This window comes from Rhinolophus hipposideros, assembly GCF_964194185.1.
Source record: "Rhinolophus hipposideros genome assembly, chromosome: 11".
NCBI lineage: Eukaryota > Metazoa > Chordata > Mammalia > Chiroptera > Rhinolophidae > Rhinolophus > Rhinolophus hipposideros.
Genome location: NC_138057.1, coordinates 5,771,110 through 5,787,983, shown reverse-complemented (window position 1 = coordinate 5,787,983; position 16,874 = coordinate 5,771,110). Strand labels below are relative to the sequence as shown.

The window sequence follows — 16,874 nt, the reverse complement described above, 5'->3', positions numbered from 1 at the left end:
TATTTTCAACATTCCTGGAATTTTATTTTTGTTTTATTTTGCTTCTAAGTACAACCATATATCTAGACTTGTACTTTACAGCAAATTCATGGTATTAGCCTTAAAAATATAAGCATTAATTATGGAATAGAAAAATGTGTCATTATGCTATAAGGTATTATTATGGTATATAGTTAAGGATAATTATAAGGTATATTATCAAAGTATAATAAACTACATATATTTAAAGTGTAAAATTTGGTAAGTTTTGACATGTATACAGACATGAAACCATTGTCTCAATCCAAAAACACTGAGCATACCTATTACCACAAAGTTTCTTTGTGCCTCACTGTAATTCCTGTCTTCCACCCCTCCTGCTCCTCCCCATACCCTGGCAACCACTGATCTGTTTTCTGTCATTATAGATTTGTTTGTACTTTCCAGAATTCATGTAAATTAAGTCATACAGAATAAAATGCATTCTTTCACCTCACACAATTACTTTGAATTCCATCCATAGTGTTCTGTATATCAGTAGTTCATTTATTTTTATTGCTGAGTAGTATTTCACTATATAGATATCACAATTTATTTGGCCATTTGCCTATTGAAACACTTTGGGGGGTCTCCAGTTCTGACGCATACAAATAAAGCCTGTGTGAACATTCATGAGAAGCCTTTGTGTGGACTAAGCTTTCCTTTCTTTTGGATAATTACTTGGGACTGGAATGGCTGGGTTGTATGATACATGTATCTGTAACTTTTTACTGACCTCATAAACTGTTTTCTGAAGTGGCTGTACCATTTCACATTCCCACCAGCAGTGTAAGAGAGTTCCAGATGCCCCACATCTTTGTCCGAACTTGGTGTTATTATTTTAATTTTCGACATTCTCATAGCTGTTTTGTGGCATCTTCTGTCGTTTTACTTGACATTTTCCTAATGACTGTTGATGTTGAGAATCTTTTCATGTGCTTGTTTGCCGTCTGTATATCTTCTTTGGAGAAATGACTTCTCAAATCTTTTGCCCATTTAAAAAGTTGGTTTCTTCTTTTTTTTTTTTTTTGAATTAAGTGTTGAAACTTCTTCATATATTTTGTATAGACATCCATTACCAGAAACAAAATTTACAAATATTTTCTCTGTGGCTTGCTTTTCATTCTCTTAAGCAATTCTTAATTTTGATGTCTTTCAAAGAACAATTCTTAATTTTGGTGCAATCTAAGTTTTAATTTTTTTCTCTCAGTCTCAATTTTGCTGATATATTTAAACAATCTTTACTTAAAATAAGGTCAAAAAGATTTTAATATATTTATATTTAAAGTTTAATAATTTTTATTTTACATTTAGGTCTATAACCTATTTTGAGTAAATTTTTATACTTGGTACCAGGTCTGGATTTAATTACATTTTGTTGTTGTTGTTGTTGCATATACACATCCATTTTTCTCCAGCACCATTTATTGAAAAGCCAACCCTGTCTTTGCTCAATTACGTCGTATGTTTGCAGTAAATCAGTTGACCTTATGTGTATGGTCTATATCTGGACTCTGTATTTTTCCACTCCTCTCTCTTTTTATATCTTGATGCCAGTACTACATAGCCTTGGTTATTTTAGATTGATAATAGTCTGGCACTCAGTATAAATTCTCCAACAGTTTTTCTTTTTTCCAAGTTGTTTTAGTTATTCTAGATTCCCTGCATTTCCATTTGGATTTTAGAATTAGCTTGGTAATTTTCACAAACACAAGAAAAGACTGCTAGGATTCTGATTGGGGTTGAGTTGAATCTACATCAATATACATAAATAATACATGTCATCCAGTACATGAACATAGTATATATCTCTCCACTTTTATGGTACTTTTTAATTTTTCTCAGCATTGTTTTTTAGTTTTCAGTACACAGGCCTTGAGCATCTTTTGTCAGATTAATCCCTCTCTATTTCATATTTTTGATGCTAATTAAGGTGCTTTTAAATTTCAAATTTCAATTGTTTGTTGGTAGTACATAGAAATACAATGAATTTATGTATAATGATCTTATATCTGGTAAACTTGCAAAACTTCTTAGTCCTAATAGCTGTTTTTTTGTAGATTCTATAAGATTTTCTACATAGGTGATCATGTTATTTGTGAATAAGTATAGTTTACTTCTTTCTTTCCATTCTGTATGTCTTTAATTTCTTTTTCTTGCCTCATTGCACAGGCGAGAACATCCAGTGCAATGATGGATTTAAATGGTGAGCGTGGACATCCTTTCCTTGTTCCTGATCTTATGAGGAATGCTTTCCTCCTAAGTGTAAGTTTCATAGCTGCCCTTTATCAGCTTGCCAAACTTCTATTCCTTGATGAGAGTTTTTATTGGGAATGGATGTTAGATTTTGTCAAATGTGTTTGTGGCATCTTTTCAGATGATCATGTATGGTTTTCCTTTTTAGGTTTTCAATTTGGTGAATTACATTGATGTTTTTTCTTGTTAAACCAGGCTTGTGTCTCTGTTAATACAATGCACTGACTTTATTCAGATTTCACCAGTTTTACCTTCACTCTTTCGTGTGTGTGTGTGTGTGTGTGTTTCTTCAGTTCTATGAAATTTTATCCCATGCACATTCATATATATTGAAAAGATATTGAAAGATACTATATTGAAAGATACAGAATAGTTTCAACACTAGGATCCCTTGTGCCACCACCCTTTTATGGCCACAGCCAGCTCTCTCCTCCCCTCTCTTCGTCTGGCAACCATTAATCTATTCTCTGTCTATAATTTTGTCATTTCAAGAATGTTATATAAAACAAATCATATTGTATGTTATCTCTTGGGATTGACTTTTTTCTTTCAGCATAACTCTCTCTTTAGGTTGATCCAAATTGTTGCATGTATCATCATTTCATTCCTTTTATTGCTGAGTAGTATTTCATGGTATGAATATACCATTTTGTTAAACTGTTCACCCACTGAAGGACATATGGGTTTTTTTTTTTTTTTACAGGTTTCTGGCTATTATAAATAAAGCTGCTGTGAACACTTGTATACAGGTTTTTATGTGAACATGAGGTTTTCATTCCTGGGATAAATGCCTCTAGGGTGCAGTTGCTGGGTCATTTGATTAATACATGTTTAGTTTTGTAAATAAGTGTCATGCCCATTTCTAGAATAGCTATACCATTTTATATTCCCACTAGCAATGTTTGAGAGACCCAGATTTTGTGCATTCTTGCCAGCATTTGGTGTTAGTAGTGTTTTTCATTTTGGCCATTCTGACAGATTTCTAGCAATATCTCTTTGGTTGGTAAGAGTAAGGAGTTTAGTGCATTTCTTCTTGCGGAGAGCTGGGTGGCTTGAGCATATCTGAGTAAGTGCAGTGTATCAAGGCTTTACTCTTCTTTGAAAAGAGACTGGTGCTCTCTCCACGAATAGGTAAAGGCCCTGTTCATGGGTGTGTATCGCTGTCGTTTTGTGAGGTCTTCATGGCATGTCCTTAGCATCTACTCATTCTCCTCAGATGATCTCTATCCCTCAGGGTGGTTGACAGGTATGAGTGTGTGTTAAGCCTGAACTGAACACTGAATATTCCAGGCAAAGATGATCTGGTAACTAGTGGTCAGAGGAAAGGGATAGTCTCCTTCCACGTTGGCCCACGTGGGTGGTTGGCACCCACAGACTCAGGTCCAGGTTGTCCACTTAAGCATCTCCAGACACTGAAGGTTAAGAGGGCCCATTTCCTGGCAGTTCATCTCAGCTGGGTGGGCACCATGAAAGGTGGTTGGCCTCAGGGGTAATGGGTAGCATGCATGTGATTACCTAGAGTAATCATGTTCTTTCTGGGTGGAATTTACTTACAGGAAATAGGAAATCTTAAGTGTATAGTCTGTGAGTTCAAACGATGCATGAGCCTCCTCAAAGTAAACTCTACCAAAATACAGATCATTACTGTCATCCTATCAGAAAATTTCCTTGTGCCCCATCCCAGTAAATCCCGCCCCTGCCCTTCACAGGTACCACTGATTTGAGTTTATTTCACAGTAAATCAGTTTTGTTTGCATAAATGAGTAATATTTATATCCTTTTGTGTAAGGCTTCTTACACTCACTGCAAAGGTTTTAAACTTCATCCATGTTGTTGCATACATATAAATAGTCTCTTCCTTTTTAATGCTCAGTAGTATCCATCACATCATATGAATATATATATGATTGTTTATCCATTCTCCTTGGTAGATACCTTGATGGCTTCCAGCTTTTAGTGATTTTGAAAAAGCTTCTATTAACATTCTTATGCTAGTTTTTTGTTTCTTTGTTTAGTAAACCTTTATTTTGATGTTCTTTGAATAAATGCATAGGGTATATATGAGATGTATTAGTTACCTAGGGTTGCTATAAGAAATTACCACAAACTGAGAGGCTTAAAACAACATAAATTTATTCTCACAGTTCAGAAACCAGAAGTTCAAGTCAACCTGTTGGCAGGGTTGGTTCCTTCTGGGGGTTTGGAGAGAGAATCTGCCCTTTGCCTCTCTCCTTGCCTCTGGTGGTTGCTGTCAATCTTTGGCATTCTTTGGCTTGGAGCTGCATCACTCCAATCTCTGCCTCTATGGTCACATATCCTTCTTTGTTTTATGTGTTTCTGTATATAAATCTCCCTCTTCTGGTAAGGATACCGGTAGTATTAAAGTTCACCCTAATCCAGTATGACTTCATGTTGATTATATCTGCAAGGACTCTATTTCAAAATAAGGCCACATTCATATGTTCCAGGTAGACATGAGTTTGGGTAGGATACTATTCAACCCAGTACACTGGGTCATAAGGTAACTGTATGGTAATTTAATAAGAAATGACTAGACCTTTTCCAAAGTGGTTGTACCATTTTCCATTCCATGAACAACATACGAGAATTCTTATTGCTTTACATTCTTCCTGACCATTTTCATTTTCTCTGGTGATCGATGTGTAGTGGTAACTCATGGGGGTTTTAATTTCCATTTACCTGATGATTTACAACATTGAGTACTTTCTACGTGATTTTTGATCGTTCACATATATCATATATGTGCTTTGTGAAGTATCCATTCAAATATTTTCCCATTTTTAATTGTATTATTTTTTGTTGAGTTCTGTGAGTTCTTTATTTTTTGTCATACGTATATTTGGAAATGTTTTCTCTCAGTCTCAAACTTTTCTGTTCATTTAATTAACAGTAAATTTTGATGAGTAGATGTTTAGTTGTGAGAAAGTCTGATTTTTTGCTTTCTTTTAAAATTTTTACTGTCATGATGATAATCTATATTTTCTTCCAAATGTTGTATAGTTTTAAGCTTTACATTTAGGTCTATGATCCATCTTGAATTAACTTTTGTGTATGGTGTGAGGCAGGGGTCAAGGTTTATTTTTCTTTTTCATACGGCTATCCAGTGGCTCTAGCACCATTTGTTGAAGAGTCTTACCTTTCCCTAATTGGATTGCTTTGTTGACAATCCAGTGACTAGCCAAGTGTGGGTCTATTTTACACTCTCTATTCTGTTCCTTAGATTAATATGTCTAACCTTAAACCAAACCACACTATCTGTATTACTGTAGGATCATGGAAAGTCTTGAAATCAGGTAGTGTAAGTCCTCTCCCTTTTTGTTTCTGAAGATTGCTTTGGATAGTTGAGGTTCTCTGCATTTCCACTTAAATTGTAGAATCAGGTTGAGAGAGAGAGAGGGAGGGAGGGAGGGAGGTAGGGTAGGAGGGAGGCAAGAAAGGAAGGAAGGAAGGAAGGAAGGAAGGAAGGAAAGAAGGAAGGAAACCTCTTTAGTGTTTATTATTGAGATTTTAGTGTATCTATAGATACCTTGGGGGAGAAATTAAATCTTACCAATATCCAGTCTTACAACTCACTACCTAGATCTTTTAAATTTGTCTCAGCAAAATGAAAGTTAGTGAGATGCAACTAAAGCAGTGCTTAGAGTGAAACGTTTAGCCTTAAGTCATTATATTTGAAAAGAGAACCAGTCACTTAAGCTTTTACCTTAAGAAGCTAGGAAAAGACGAGCAAAGTAAATGCAAAGTGAGTAAAAGGAAGGGATAATGACGGTAAGCGCAGACATCAATGAAATATAACAGATTAACAACAGAAAAATTTGCAAGCCATATATTGATCCCTGAAAGATCAACAAAATTATGTGTCACTAGGTAGACTAACCAAGGAAAAAAGAAGGAAGATATGAATAATCAATTCAGGAATGAAGTCATCACTATGGATCTTTCATACTTCAAATGGACACTAAAGGGATATTATGTACAAGTTTATACTAACAAGTTTAATAACTTACATGAAATGGATGAATTCATTGAAAAATATTACTGACGCAGGATGGAACAAAATCTGAGTAATGTTACATTTCTTAAAGTAATTAAATTGGTGGTAGATTAACAAACCTACACATGTAATAAAAATCAAATTGAATCCAACCTTATTTAAAAAGAATTATACACCATGCCCAAGTGAGGTTTATTCCACATATGTGTATACAAGGCTCAACTACACATCGTCACAGGAATAACTTTCAGTAGGAAAGGAAACACTTTTGCGTGTCTTCTGTATTGAATACGGTACCTGATTTAAATACAGTTAATGTCACAGTTAATTCCTTATACCCTTCTGTATTGAATACGGTACCTGATTTAAATACAGTTAATTGCTCACAGGAAACAATTCTAAAAAGAATGTTCATCCATCATAATTTTTGTGCCTAGCTAGTAATGTGGCAAATTTTAAATAAAAGTGATTTAGAATTACAGTGTCCACTTTGGCAAACCCTAAACTTTAACATGGTTTTAAATATCCTGAAATTCCTGAGTAAAAGGAGAAATAAAAATAAAATTTTACCAAGGTAGTGTTTTTCAGTGAATCAGACATTTCCAGGATGTAGAAGAAAATTCATCAGTTTAGAAACTCTTTTAAAATCTATAACTGCTCTTGTGTCTGTAGATTTTTGAGACCAGTAAGTATGTCAGTAATTGGACATGGTCTCAAAACTTTCCAATAGAAAGAGAGAAAAAAATATCAATGCCTATTAGCTCCTTCAGGAACTCGTTCCTTCTGCAGCTGTGGGGATGCGTATAGAAGGACAGCTGTGGGTTAAGTGAATGGCCTAAGAGTCCGGCTCACAAGAGGAATGCTGTGCATTTATTGCTTTTAGACAATTTAAACAACTTCAAGACTTGGTCAAAAAATGTAAAAGGTGCACGTTTTCAATGTTCATCAGAATGATGAAACTGGAAATTGGGCAAATCTCACAGTATGCCATCTCCATGATTTTAGGACAATATAAAAGAAATGTTAGCATATATGATAGTTAATTTTATGTATCAGCTTAGATGGCCGCAGGTTGCCCAGAATTTAGTCGAACATTATTCTGGGTGTTTCTGTGAGGGTGTTTTCGGATGCCTTTAATATATAAATGGGTAGACTGAATAAAGCAATACGCTCCCTTATATGAGTGGCCCTCATCCAATCAGCTGGAGGCCTGAATAGAACAAAAGGCTGACCCTCTCCCAAGTAAGAGGGAATTCCTCTGTCCTGAGTGCCTTCAAGCTGGGACATAGTGATGGTAGTGGGGGAGCAAGGGTGAGGGTTGTTTGGTTTCTCCTGTTTTCACACTGGAACTGAATCATCAGTTCTTCATGGGTGTCAAGCCTGCTAGCCTTTAGATTAGAACCATAGCCTTGGTTCTCCTAGGTCTTCATCTTGCTGATGGCAGATCTTGGGTCTTTGAAGCCTCCATAATCACATAAGTCAGTTCCTTATACCCTTATAATACATCGTGTGTGTGTGTGTGTGTGTGTGTGTGTGTGTGTGTGTCTGTAAACACATCCTATCCAGAGTTCTGCTACTCTGGATAACCTGAATACTGATTCTGGTATTTAGAAGTGGGGCGCTGCTGTAATGAATATGTAAAATTGTGGAAGTGGCTTTGGAATTAGGTGATAAGTAAAGACTAGAAGCATTTTGAAGTGTGAGCCTAGCTTGACAAGAAGAGACTGTTGGTAGGAATATGGACATTAACTGTCATTGGGTGAGGACTCAGAAAGAAAGCAGGATAACTGGAGAGAAAGCTTCCATCTTATTAGAGGATACATAAATATGAAGTGACTAGCATTCTACAGTATGGATTTTCAATTAGAAGAATGGTTAGAATTGGTAGGGTGACATTAACTGTATTTAAATCAGTCACTGTATTTAATACAGAAGACACATAACTTCCCTTACTACTGAAAGCTACTCCTGTGATGCTGTGAGGTTCACCAGAAAGCCCTAGGCTTTAACCCAGCGGTGTACAGCAAGCCGAGGTGAAGGCAGTGGCTGCTTTTCTCTTCCTGTCAAATCATAGACAAGTAACAGTCGTGTAATACTGAAAGCTCAGCTGTCAGAACTTTGAAATTACAACAAACTATTTATTGGAAACTGGTGGCCAGAAATGTACACACCTTCCCCAAGTTGTGAAAATGTGGACAGCCTAACTTAACAAAATAAACTCACTGAGAGTTCAGTGAGCTGCACTCGAGTACATTTGCTAATGAGAGACCAACCATGGTGGGACCTCTGCTGGACAGAACTGTATGAGAAGACCGAAAGGATGTTCACTTTCACATCTGGATGTCCAGTGGGCTCAGCACTTGTGATTACCAAAGCCACTGCACAGGAGCTGAGAGAGAGAGACAGAGAGAGACAGAGAGAGACAGAGAGAGACAGAGAGAGAGAGAGAGAGAGAGACAGAGAGAGAGAGAGACAGAGACAGAGACAGAGAGAGATTTAAGTTTATTGAGTAGTTTGCTGAGAAAGCAGTGTAAGGGGTTTTAAGTGTTAAGAAGTTTCACAGTGGCTATTCTTGTTAGTATTGAAAGCTAGCATTTTTGACCAGATGGAATGAGTCAATATTGTAGATCAGAGTTCAGGAAACATTTTCCCTAAAAGGCCAGGTTAAACATTTTAGGCTTTGCAGCCTCTATCTTGTTTGTTGCAACTACCCAGCTTTGCCACTGTGTGATAGCTGCCATAAACACTACATGAAGAGTGATGGAGCTGTGGTCCAGTAGACCTGTATTTACAAAACACCTGGCAGACTAGTTTGCTGAACCATGTTGTACATGGTTCAGAACATACATCTCAGTTTGATTGGTGAAGAAAGAATCAGGTAGGTCTGGAAAGGCCTGTTATACTGCGTTTATTTAAGGGTCATGGTATTGTTCATTCATCAGCTTCAGATGGATGGAACCAGTGTAATGGAACAAAGCATACCAATTTGATACCTCCTAGGCAAGAGCTATTGTAGGCGGATATTTTTCCTTTTACAACAATATGTGGAAAACTGAGAAAAGCAGGTCTTGGATTGACTGGGGACATGGGGAGCCAGAATCCTTTAAGGGGCTGCAGAACTAGACTGTGTCTGTGTTTCACTGCTGAGTCCCCACTTTCTGACGGAGAACCCGCACATATCCTCCAGGAAATACTTGTTTAGGACAGTTGCAGTGCCTTCTGGTTCTTCTCCCACACGGACCTCTGACTTCTCCTTTATACTGCCTACCCCACGGGGCCTCTAGGTACTCTGACTCCTTTTAATGACCCCATCCTTTTCTTGTAGGAAATCACTAAAGAAATTTGTAACAAGTCATATAGTTTAACTCTCAGTAAAAGTATGTATTTGTGGATAATGTGTACATCGGTGTTGATGACGGTGGCTTGTGGGATAATTGTATTGGGGATAATGTATAACTATTGTCAGCAATTTATAGAGCTGGTGCTGCCTGTGATGCTTTCTTGAAATAGTTGAAGTCGGGCTGATATTTAGAGCTGGCTCATCTTGTGAGTGTTCTGTTGTAACAGGATGTACGTTCATGTGTCACCATGGGAAGGAAGGTAGGTTTGTAAAGGAAGTCTTTCTGTGAACACCTGAGGAATGACTGTTGGGTAAGTTTTCACTGTCTACCCGTGGTGATTTTGACCGAGACTTTCTCTCCAGCAGAACCAAGGAAAGAATTCCAGCCCCGTCTGTCCTACCCGGTGGCCTTTTCCACTCCGCAGCTCCTCAGACAATATGTGCTGTGCGGTCATCCCCCGCAGATCCTGCCAAGCTCTTCTACAGGGAGCCACTTCCCACTAGAAGTTCCAAGCTGCTCAAGTGAGAAAGCAGACGATGGAGGGAGAGGAAGCTCTGACACCATTTTCAGGAGGCTGCCACAGAATGGGAGTTTGAGTGTATTCTTCAGCCCATTTCAAGCTCAGCCAGTAGACAAAATGGTAGGCAACAGAGATGGAGGACTAGACCAGAGGCTGACCCCTGAGGAGGCAGACATAATATTGACGGAAGCAAACATCTCAGAATCTGGAGCAGTGATATGTGGAAAGTATAGACTAGGCCTTAGCACAAACGTCAGCCTCTTTAGCCTCCAGAAGCATCATGTGTGCCCTGAATGTGGCAGAGGCTTCTGTCAGAGGTCAGACCTCCTCAAGCACCAGAGGATGCACACAGGGGAGAAGCCTTACAGTTGTAGGGAGTGTGGGCGGGGCTTTGGCCGGAAGTCCTCCCTCACCATACACCAGAGGAAACACTCGGGGGAGAAACCATACATGTGCAGGGAATGCGGGCGACACTTCAGGTACACATCCTCGCTCACCAACCACAAGAAGATACACTCTGGGGAGAGACCTTTTGTGTGTCAGGAGTGTGGGCGAGGCTTTCGCCAGAAGATTGCCCTCATCTTGCACCAGAGGACACACCTGGAGGAAAAGCCCTTCGTGTGTCCCGAGTGTGGGAGAGGCTTCTGCCAGAAGGCATCGCTTCTCCAGCACCGCAGCTCACATTCAGGTGAGAGGCCCTTCTTGTGCCTCGAGTGTGGGCGTGGCTTCAGGCAGCAGTCGCTGCTCCTCAGTCACCAGGTCACACATTCGGGGGAGAAGCCTTATGTCTGTGCTGAGTGTGGGCACGGTTTTCGCCAGAAGGTCACCCTCATCAGACACCAGAGGACACACACAGGGGAGAAGCCTTACCTGTGCTCTGAGTGCGGGCGTGGCTTTAGCCAGAAGGTCTCCCTCATGGGACACCAGAGGACGCACACAGGGGAGAAGCCTTACGTGTGCCCCGAGTGTGGGAGGGGCTTTGGTCAGAAGGTCACCCTCGTCAGACACCAGAGGACACACACAGGGGAGAAGCCTTACCTGTGCTCCGAATGTGGACGCACCTTTGGCTTCAAGTCACTCCTCACTAGACACCAGAGGACACACTCCGGGGAGGAGGCTGATGTGTACAGAGTGTGTGAGCGAGGACTTAGCCAGAAGGCCCTGCTCACATCTGATCAGAAGACACACTCAGCAGAGAAGCCATGCGTGTGTGGTGAGTGTGGGCGTGGCTTTGGCTTCAAGTCAGCCCTCCTCAGACACCAGCGGACTCATTCTGGAGAGAAGCCATACGTATGCAGGGAGTGCGGCCGTGGCTTCAGCCAGAAGTCTCACCTCCACAGACACAGGAGGACCAAGTCCGGCCATCACCCCCTGCCAGAAGAGCTGTTCTCCTGACCTTGACTTCCCATGAGTGCGAAGATGGCAGAAGTCACTAGGAAATGTTCTACTTCGCTCAGATGCAGTGGAGAAAAATATATACTGCATTCCTTTGGTCATCAGATCACTGATCTATGGTTTCCTTCCTATGCTAGCAATGTGTTGTATTTGCTAGGGCTGCCATGATAAAATAGCATGGGCTTGGTGCCTTAAAGAACAGAAACTTCTTTTCTCCAGTTTTTGAGACAAGATATCAAAGATCAATGTATAAATAGTTTGGTTTCTACTGAAGCTCTGTCCTCGGCTTGCAGATGTGACTGCATTCCTGTTGTGTCCTCACATGCCCTTTATTCTGTGTGGCTGCTTTCCTGGTATCTCTCCCTCTTTTAAGGACATCAGCCATATTTGGATAGAGAACTTTGAAAGACCCTGTCATTAAATAACTCACATTGTATATTATGGTCTCCACATGAATTTGGGGTGAACAATTCAGGTCATAAGAGTCAGCCTGCTGATGTCCCACATTCATATTCTCACATACAAAACAGCCCCCAAAGTCTTAACACATTCTGGCATCAACTGTATGTCCAGGAATCTCACCTAAATCAAGTGTGGGTGAGACCAGAGGTGCATTTCATCCTTAGGCACAACTTCTCTTCAGCCATGTTACCTGCAAAGCAGACAAGTTATCTGCTCCCAAAATACAGTGGTGAGACAGGCCTAGAATTCACATTCCCATTCCAAAAGTGGGTTGGAGGCTCAAGAATGATTTCTGATTAGATCCTCTGCCCTGTGGGCCCATGAGTGGCAGGGGTGGTACCGGGCCCACCCCTGAAATACTGGCCTCCAGACTCCTACTCTCGTGGCCCAATGTGGCACCAGCAGACCTGCTCATCTCTGTGTCACCTTTGGGGTCGTTCTCCTCTCTCGATAGATAACACGTTGGCAGCCAGATAGTTCTGTTCTCCTTCCTGTTGAATTCCTTCATTTTATCCCATCTACCTCACTGTTAGTCCAACCTGTCAGCGTTTCAGCATTTCTACTAAGATAGTTGACTGGTTCCAAACTAATCTCTATCAAATGATTGTCTAGCCATACTGTGGTGCTCTTCCCAGAACATGCTTTCTCATATTTTGCAATATGGATAGGCTGAGAATTTGTTTAACAGCTCCTTCAATTTATCATTCTACTCTCACATTTTACTGTGAGGAGCAAGGAGAAGCCAGGCTGCACCTTCAACACCTTCCTTAGTAATATCCTAAGCTAAACATGTCACTTCTGCTCTCTGGATACCCACATTTCATATCTAGCCAACAACTCTTGCCATAAAGGGGTGTTCTGGCCTTCCCTTCCCTTTCCCCATGAGTGTGACGATGGTAGAAATCACTAGGAAATGTTCTGCTTCCCTGAAATGGAATGGCGGAAAAACAATGTCGCTTTCTTTCAGTGTTCATAAGATAGTTGTTTTAGGGCTTACTTTCTAAGCAACAGTCCTTTATGATTTATGTTTTTTTTTGTTTTCCGTCACTGCTTCTTTACAAGTTTGCACACCTGATTGTGTACCTTATTCTGTCAAGAACCCCAAATTATTCAAGCTCTTGGGGGACATGGGCGAGTCACTCCATTTGTTCTAGGCTCTGGTTCTATACAAGGAGAACAATATTATAATGGCCTTCATCCTCACCCTTCCTAAGTCCTCCAACAGCTGTGTGAGATCCCAAACCACATACTCAGCCTCCCCCAACAGCAAAGTGAAGGTCACCTATTAACACCTGAGCTTGCAGCCCGAGGCCCCGTGCCATGAATTGTGAATACGTGCAAAGATCCAGCCTGAGCACTCAGGCCTTCAGCCACAATGCACCCTCATACAGAGCACCCACCTTCATATGCAGGCAAGACACTGCCCCTTTAGCCATTGCATTTGTGCTTTCTAATTCCCAGAGCCTACAAATACCGGCGCAGGACTGGCCATGTCCCCTTGCCTTGGGTACTGAATGTTCACTACAAATTAATTTTCACCAGGCCCAGATGCTTTGCTGGCTTAAAATCCAGAGATAATAAAAGATTAATAAAGTTTAATATATAAAAAACAAACAAAAAAACCCAACAGCCTCGCAGGGTGAAAATACCATAATATGAAAAGACAAATGACTGGAAGAAAATTATAGAACATATAAATCAATATATCTCACATAAAGGGTTAATATCCCGACTTTATAGGAACTTTTAAATATCCAGGAAAAAAGAACAGAAAGCCTATAGAAAAGTGGGCAAAGGACATGATCAGCCAGTTTAGCAAAAAGGGTATAAACAAAAGAAAAAACATCCCAGCCTCACTCATGATAAGAGAGATGCAAATTACAATTTCACTGAGATTCCATTTCTCACTCATCAGCCGGCAAAACTTCAAAAACTCAACAGTACTCTGTATTGGTCGGGCTGTGAAGAAACCGGCATTTTCATACACTGTTGGTGGGAATGCAAAATGGCAAAGCCTTTTACTGGGATGCTTGGCAATACTTAGACTGTAACATGTACCTATTGACACAGCAAGCACACTTCTAAGAATCTATCCTGCAGGGTCAATTGCAATTTTATGACTACACAACATGCACATGGTTATTTTTTGCAGCATTATTTATAGTTGCAAAATATTGAAAACTGCTTGAATGTTTGAACATAGTCAATGGTATGAACTGGAGCATAGACACAACGGAGTAAAATGCAACTGAGAAAAAGGTTGGGGAAGAAGATACCAATGAAACACTATGGAGGAAATGTTATTAACTGAAAAGAGCAAAGTGCCAAAAGCATATATAGCTTGTTATCTTTTGCCTGAAAACGGTGTTGTATACCTGAAGCTGATGTTGAATAATATTGAATGTCAACTATAGTAAAATATATATACAGAGGGTGTCAAAAAAATGTATACACATTTTAAGACAAGAAAAACTTACTAAAATTGTAATATATACCGATAACAAAAGATGACTCCAAGTCATGTGTGTACAATTTTGGCATATATATATATATTCCAGGTATGTGGAGTACAGCATAGGGAATAGTGTTGATGGAATTGTAACAGCTATTTATGATGTTAGAGGGATAGTAAATTGGGGGAGTGGGTTATCACTTTGTGAGGGGTGCAATATCTAACTGTTACATTCTTTTGTACAGAAACTAATAAAAAATAAAATGACCAAATATATTTTAAATAGACCATATTAAAAAGGAAGGAAGGAAGGAAGGAAGGAAGGAAGGAAGGAAGGAAGGAAGGAAGGAAGGAAGGAAGGGAAAGAAAAGAAAGGCAGGAAGGCAGGCAGGCAGGGATGGAGGGAGGGAGGGAGAGTTAGAGAGAGAGAGAGAGAGAGAGAGAGAGAGAGAGAGAGAGAGAGAGAGAGAAAGAGAGAAAGAGAGAGAGAGAGGGAGGGAGGGAGGGAGGGAGGGAGGGAGGAAGGAAAGAAAGAAAGAAAGAAAGGAAAGAAAGAAAGAAAGAAAGAAAGGAAAGAAGGAAGGAAGGAAGGAAGGAAGGAAGGAAGGAAGGAAGGAAGGAAGGAAAAAGAAAGGAAGGAAGGAAGGAAGGAAGGAAGGAAGAAAGAAAGAAAGAAAGAAAGAAAGGAAAATAACATAGTATTTGACCACATATCCTCAGTCTTGGGCAGCGTCTATTTTTATATGTGTGTTAGAAGTACAAACAAATCCTAAACTCTTTCATAGGTTTGTTTCTTGTAGCAGTATGGTGAAGCAATTCTGAAACTATTTTGGATGCCTTACAGGACTGAGCAAATATGTCTATGTTGTTGGGAGCCAGGGTCTCACTGTGCACGGAAAGCCAAGTAAATGCAGAATCGGACAAAGCAAGGAAGAATCCTGTGAGGATGGGCTGGGATCAGAAGTACTGGTGTGAATTTAAGATTGCTAAGATTTGTACATGTGTGTCTGTACATGTTTCTGTGCTCGTGCGTATTTGTGTGTATGTGTATATATTGTACATATTTTCTACCTCTGTCTGCTGAAAAGACCAAGAAGCAAGGACAGTCCAGTAGCAGTTAACATGCCTTCCATCCAGATCTTAGTCCTAACACCATTTTTCCATTAATGCAAACACCGGCTTCTTGGATTAAGGGCTCCTTCCAGTTAGGGCAGTGAAGGTATGAGATGATCCTGGAACATATCGTAGTGCCAGAAAGGAAGTACTAAAAAAGAACATGATGAGCATGGAACCAGTTTGCAGGAGTTCCCACTCACTGGACAAATCTGGGAAATTTTGAGCACCAGACTAATTGAGTAAACTGAGTTATAAACCATTGGGAAAAGAGGAAACTTACGAGTCTACAACAATAATAGTATATAATTAAATGAAGTCTGCTACTTATAGTACAATGTCAGCAGCAACTGGTAACTTTGCTTATTCCTCCGTATAGTAGCATCTTATGTAATCACACTGCATTTATTAAAGTTAAGGAATTAACATTGGGACAACACTATTAGGAACTGCACAATGTATTCGGATTTTCCACTATTGTCCTTTTTCTGATGTAGAATCCAATCTAGGACCCCACATTGTTTCTGGTCATTATCTCTTTAGTATCCTCCTATCTGACAGTTTCTCAGTCTTTCTTTGTCTTTCATGACCATAACACTTGAAGAGAGCTGGTCAGGTATTGTATGGAATGCTCTTCAATTTGGGATGTCTGATTACTGGATTTGAATTATGGACATTTTGGAAGAAATCCACAGAAGTGAAACGTCGTGACTATATCTCATCCAAAGGTACATGATGCCAACGGGACTTATTCCTGGTGATGTTAATGCTGATCACTTGGTCAAGGTGATGTCTGCCAGGTTTCTCCACCATAAACTTAACCATTTACTCTTTGCATACCCCATTCATTAAAAGTAGTCAGGAAGTCCAGCCAATGCTCTAAGGGTTGGGAATTAAGCTCTCTCCTGGAAGAGTGGACCTCGTGAGTACAAGAGCAACATAGTGACAGTGCTTCTTTCAAGCCCCACAAAAGAGAGTGGCCTGGTGGTTCTTGATCCCAAACTAGCAAAGACAGTCCAGACGGGGCATTCCTGCCTGGGTGGAGCATAAGTTCTGCTGATAACACCAGGTAAGTCCAGCAGCACCAGAAGATGAAATCGAGTAGGATCCCTGCTACCAGTAAGTGGTGAAGGGAGGTGCTCTCTTTTCTCAGAGGATTGACAGTCCTCTAACCTAGAGACAGCAGGCAGTTAGGTGCACCAGCCACGGGGTTCCTGCCACAGAAATACCTGTCCCCACAGACCTCAGATTCCCCACCTTATTGCAAGACACCTGGCAGCCAGGTGGTACCGGAAATGACAT

At 40.1% G+C, this 16,874-nt stretch overlaps 1 protein-coding gene across 6 annotated transcripts in view; it reads left to right on the top strand.

The window, feature by feature from the left end:
- Nucleotides 1-13,605, top strand: part of ZNF169 (zinc finger protein 169) — a 34,664-nt gene extending 21,059 nt beyond the window's left edge. For 4 of the 6 annotated variants that reach the window (XM_081067839.1, XM_081067838.1, XM_081067841.1 and 1 more), the window contains one exon: nt 9,996-13,605. In XM_081067839.1, the coding sequence (XP_080923965.1) occupies nt 9,996-11,545 (1,550 nt within the window). In that variant the 3' untranslated portion in view covers nt 11,546-13,605. Of the gene's footprint in view, nt 1-9,992 lie in introns of all 6 variants that reach the window. The other 2 variants (XM_081067836.1, XM_081067837.1) reach the window with 1 other exon arrangement.
- Nucleotides 13,606-16,874: the final 3,269 nt, after the last annotated feature.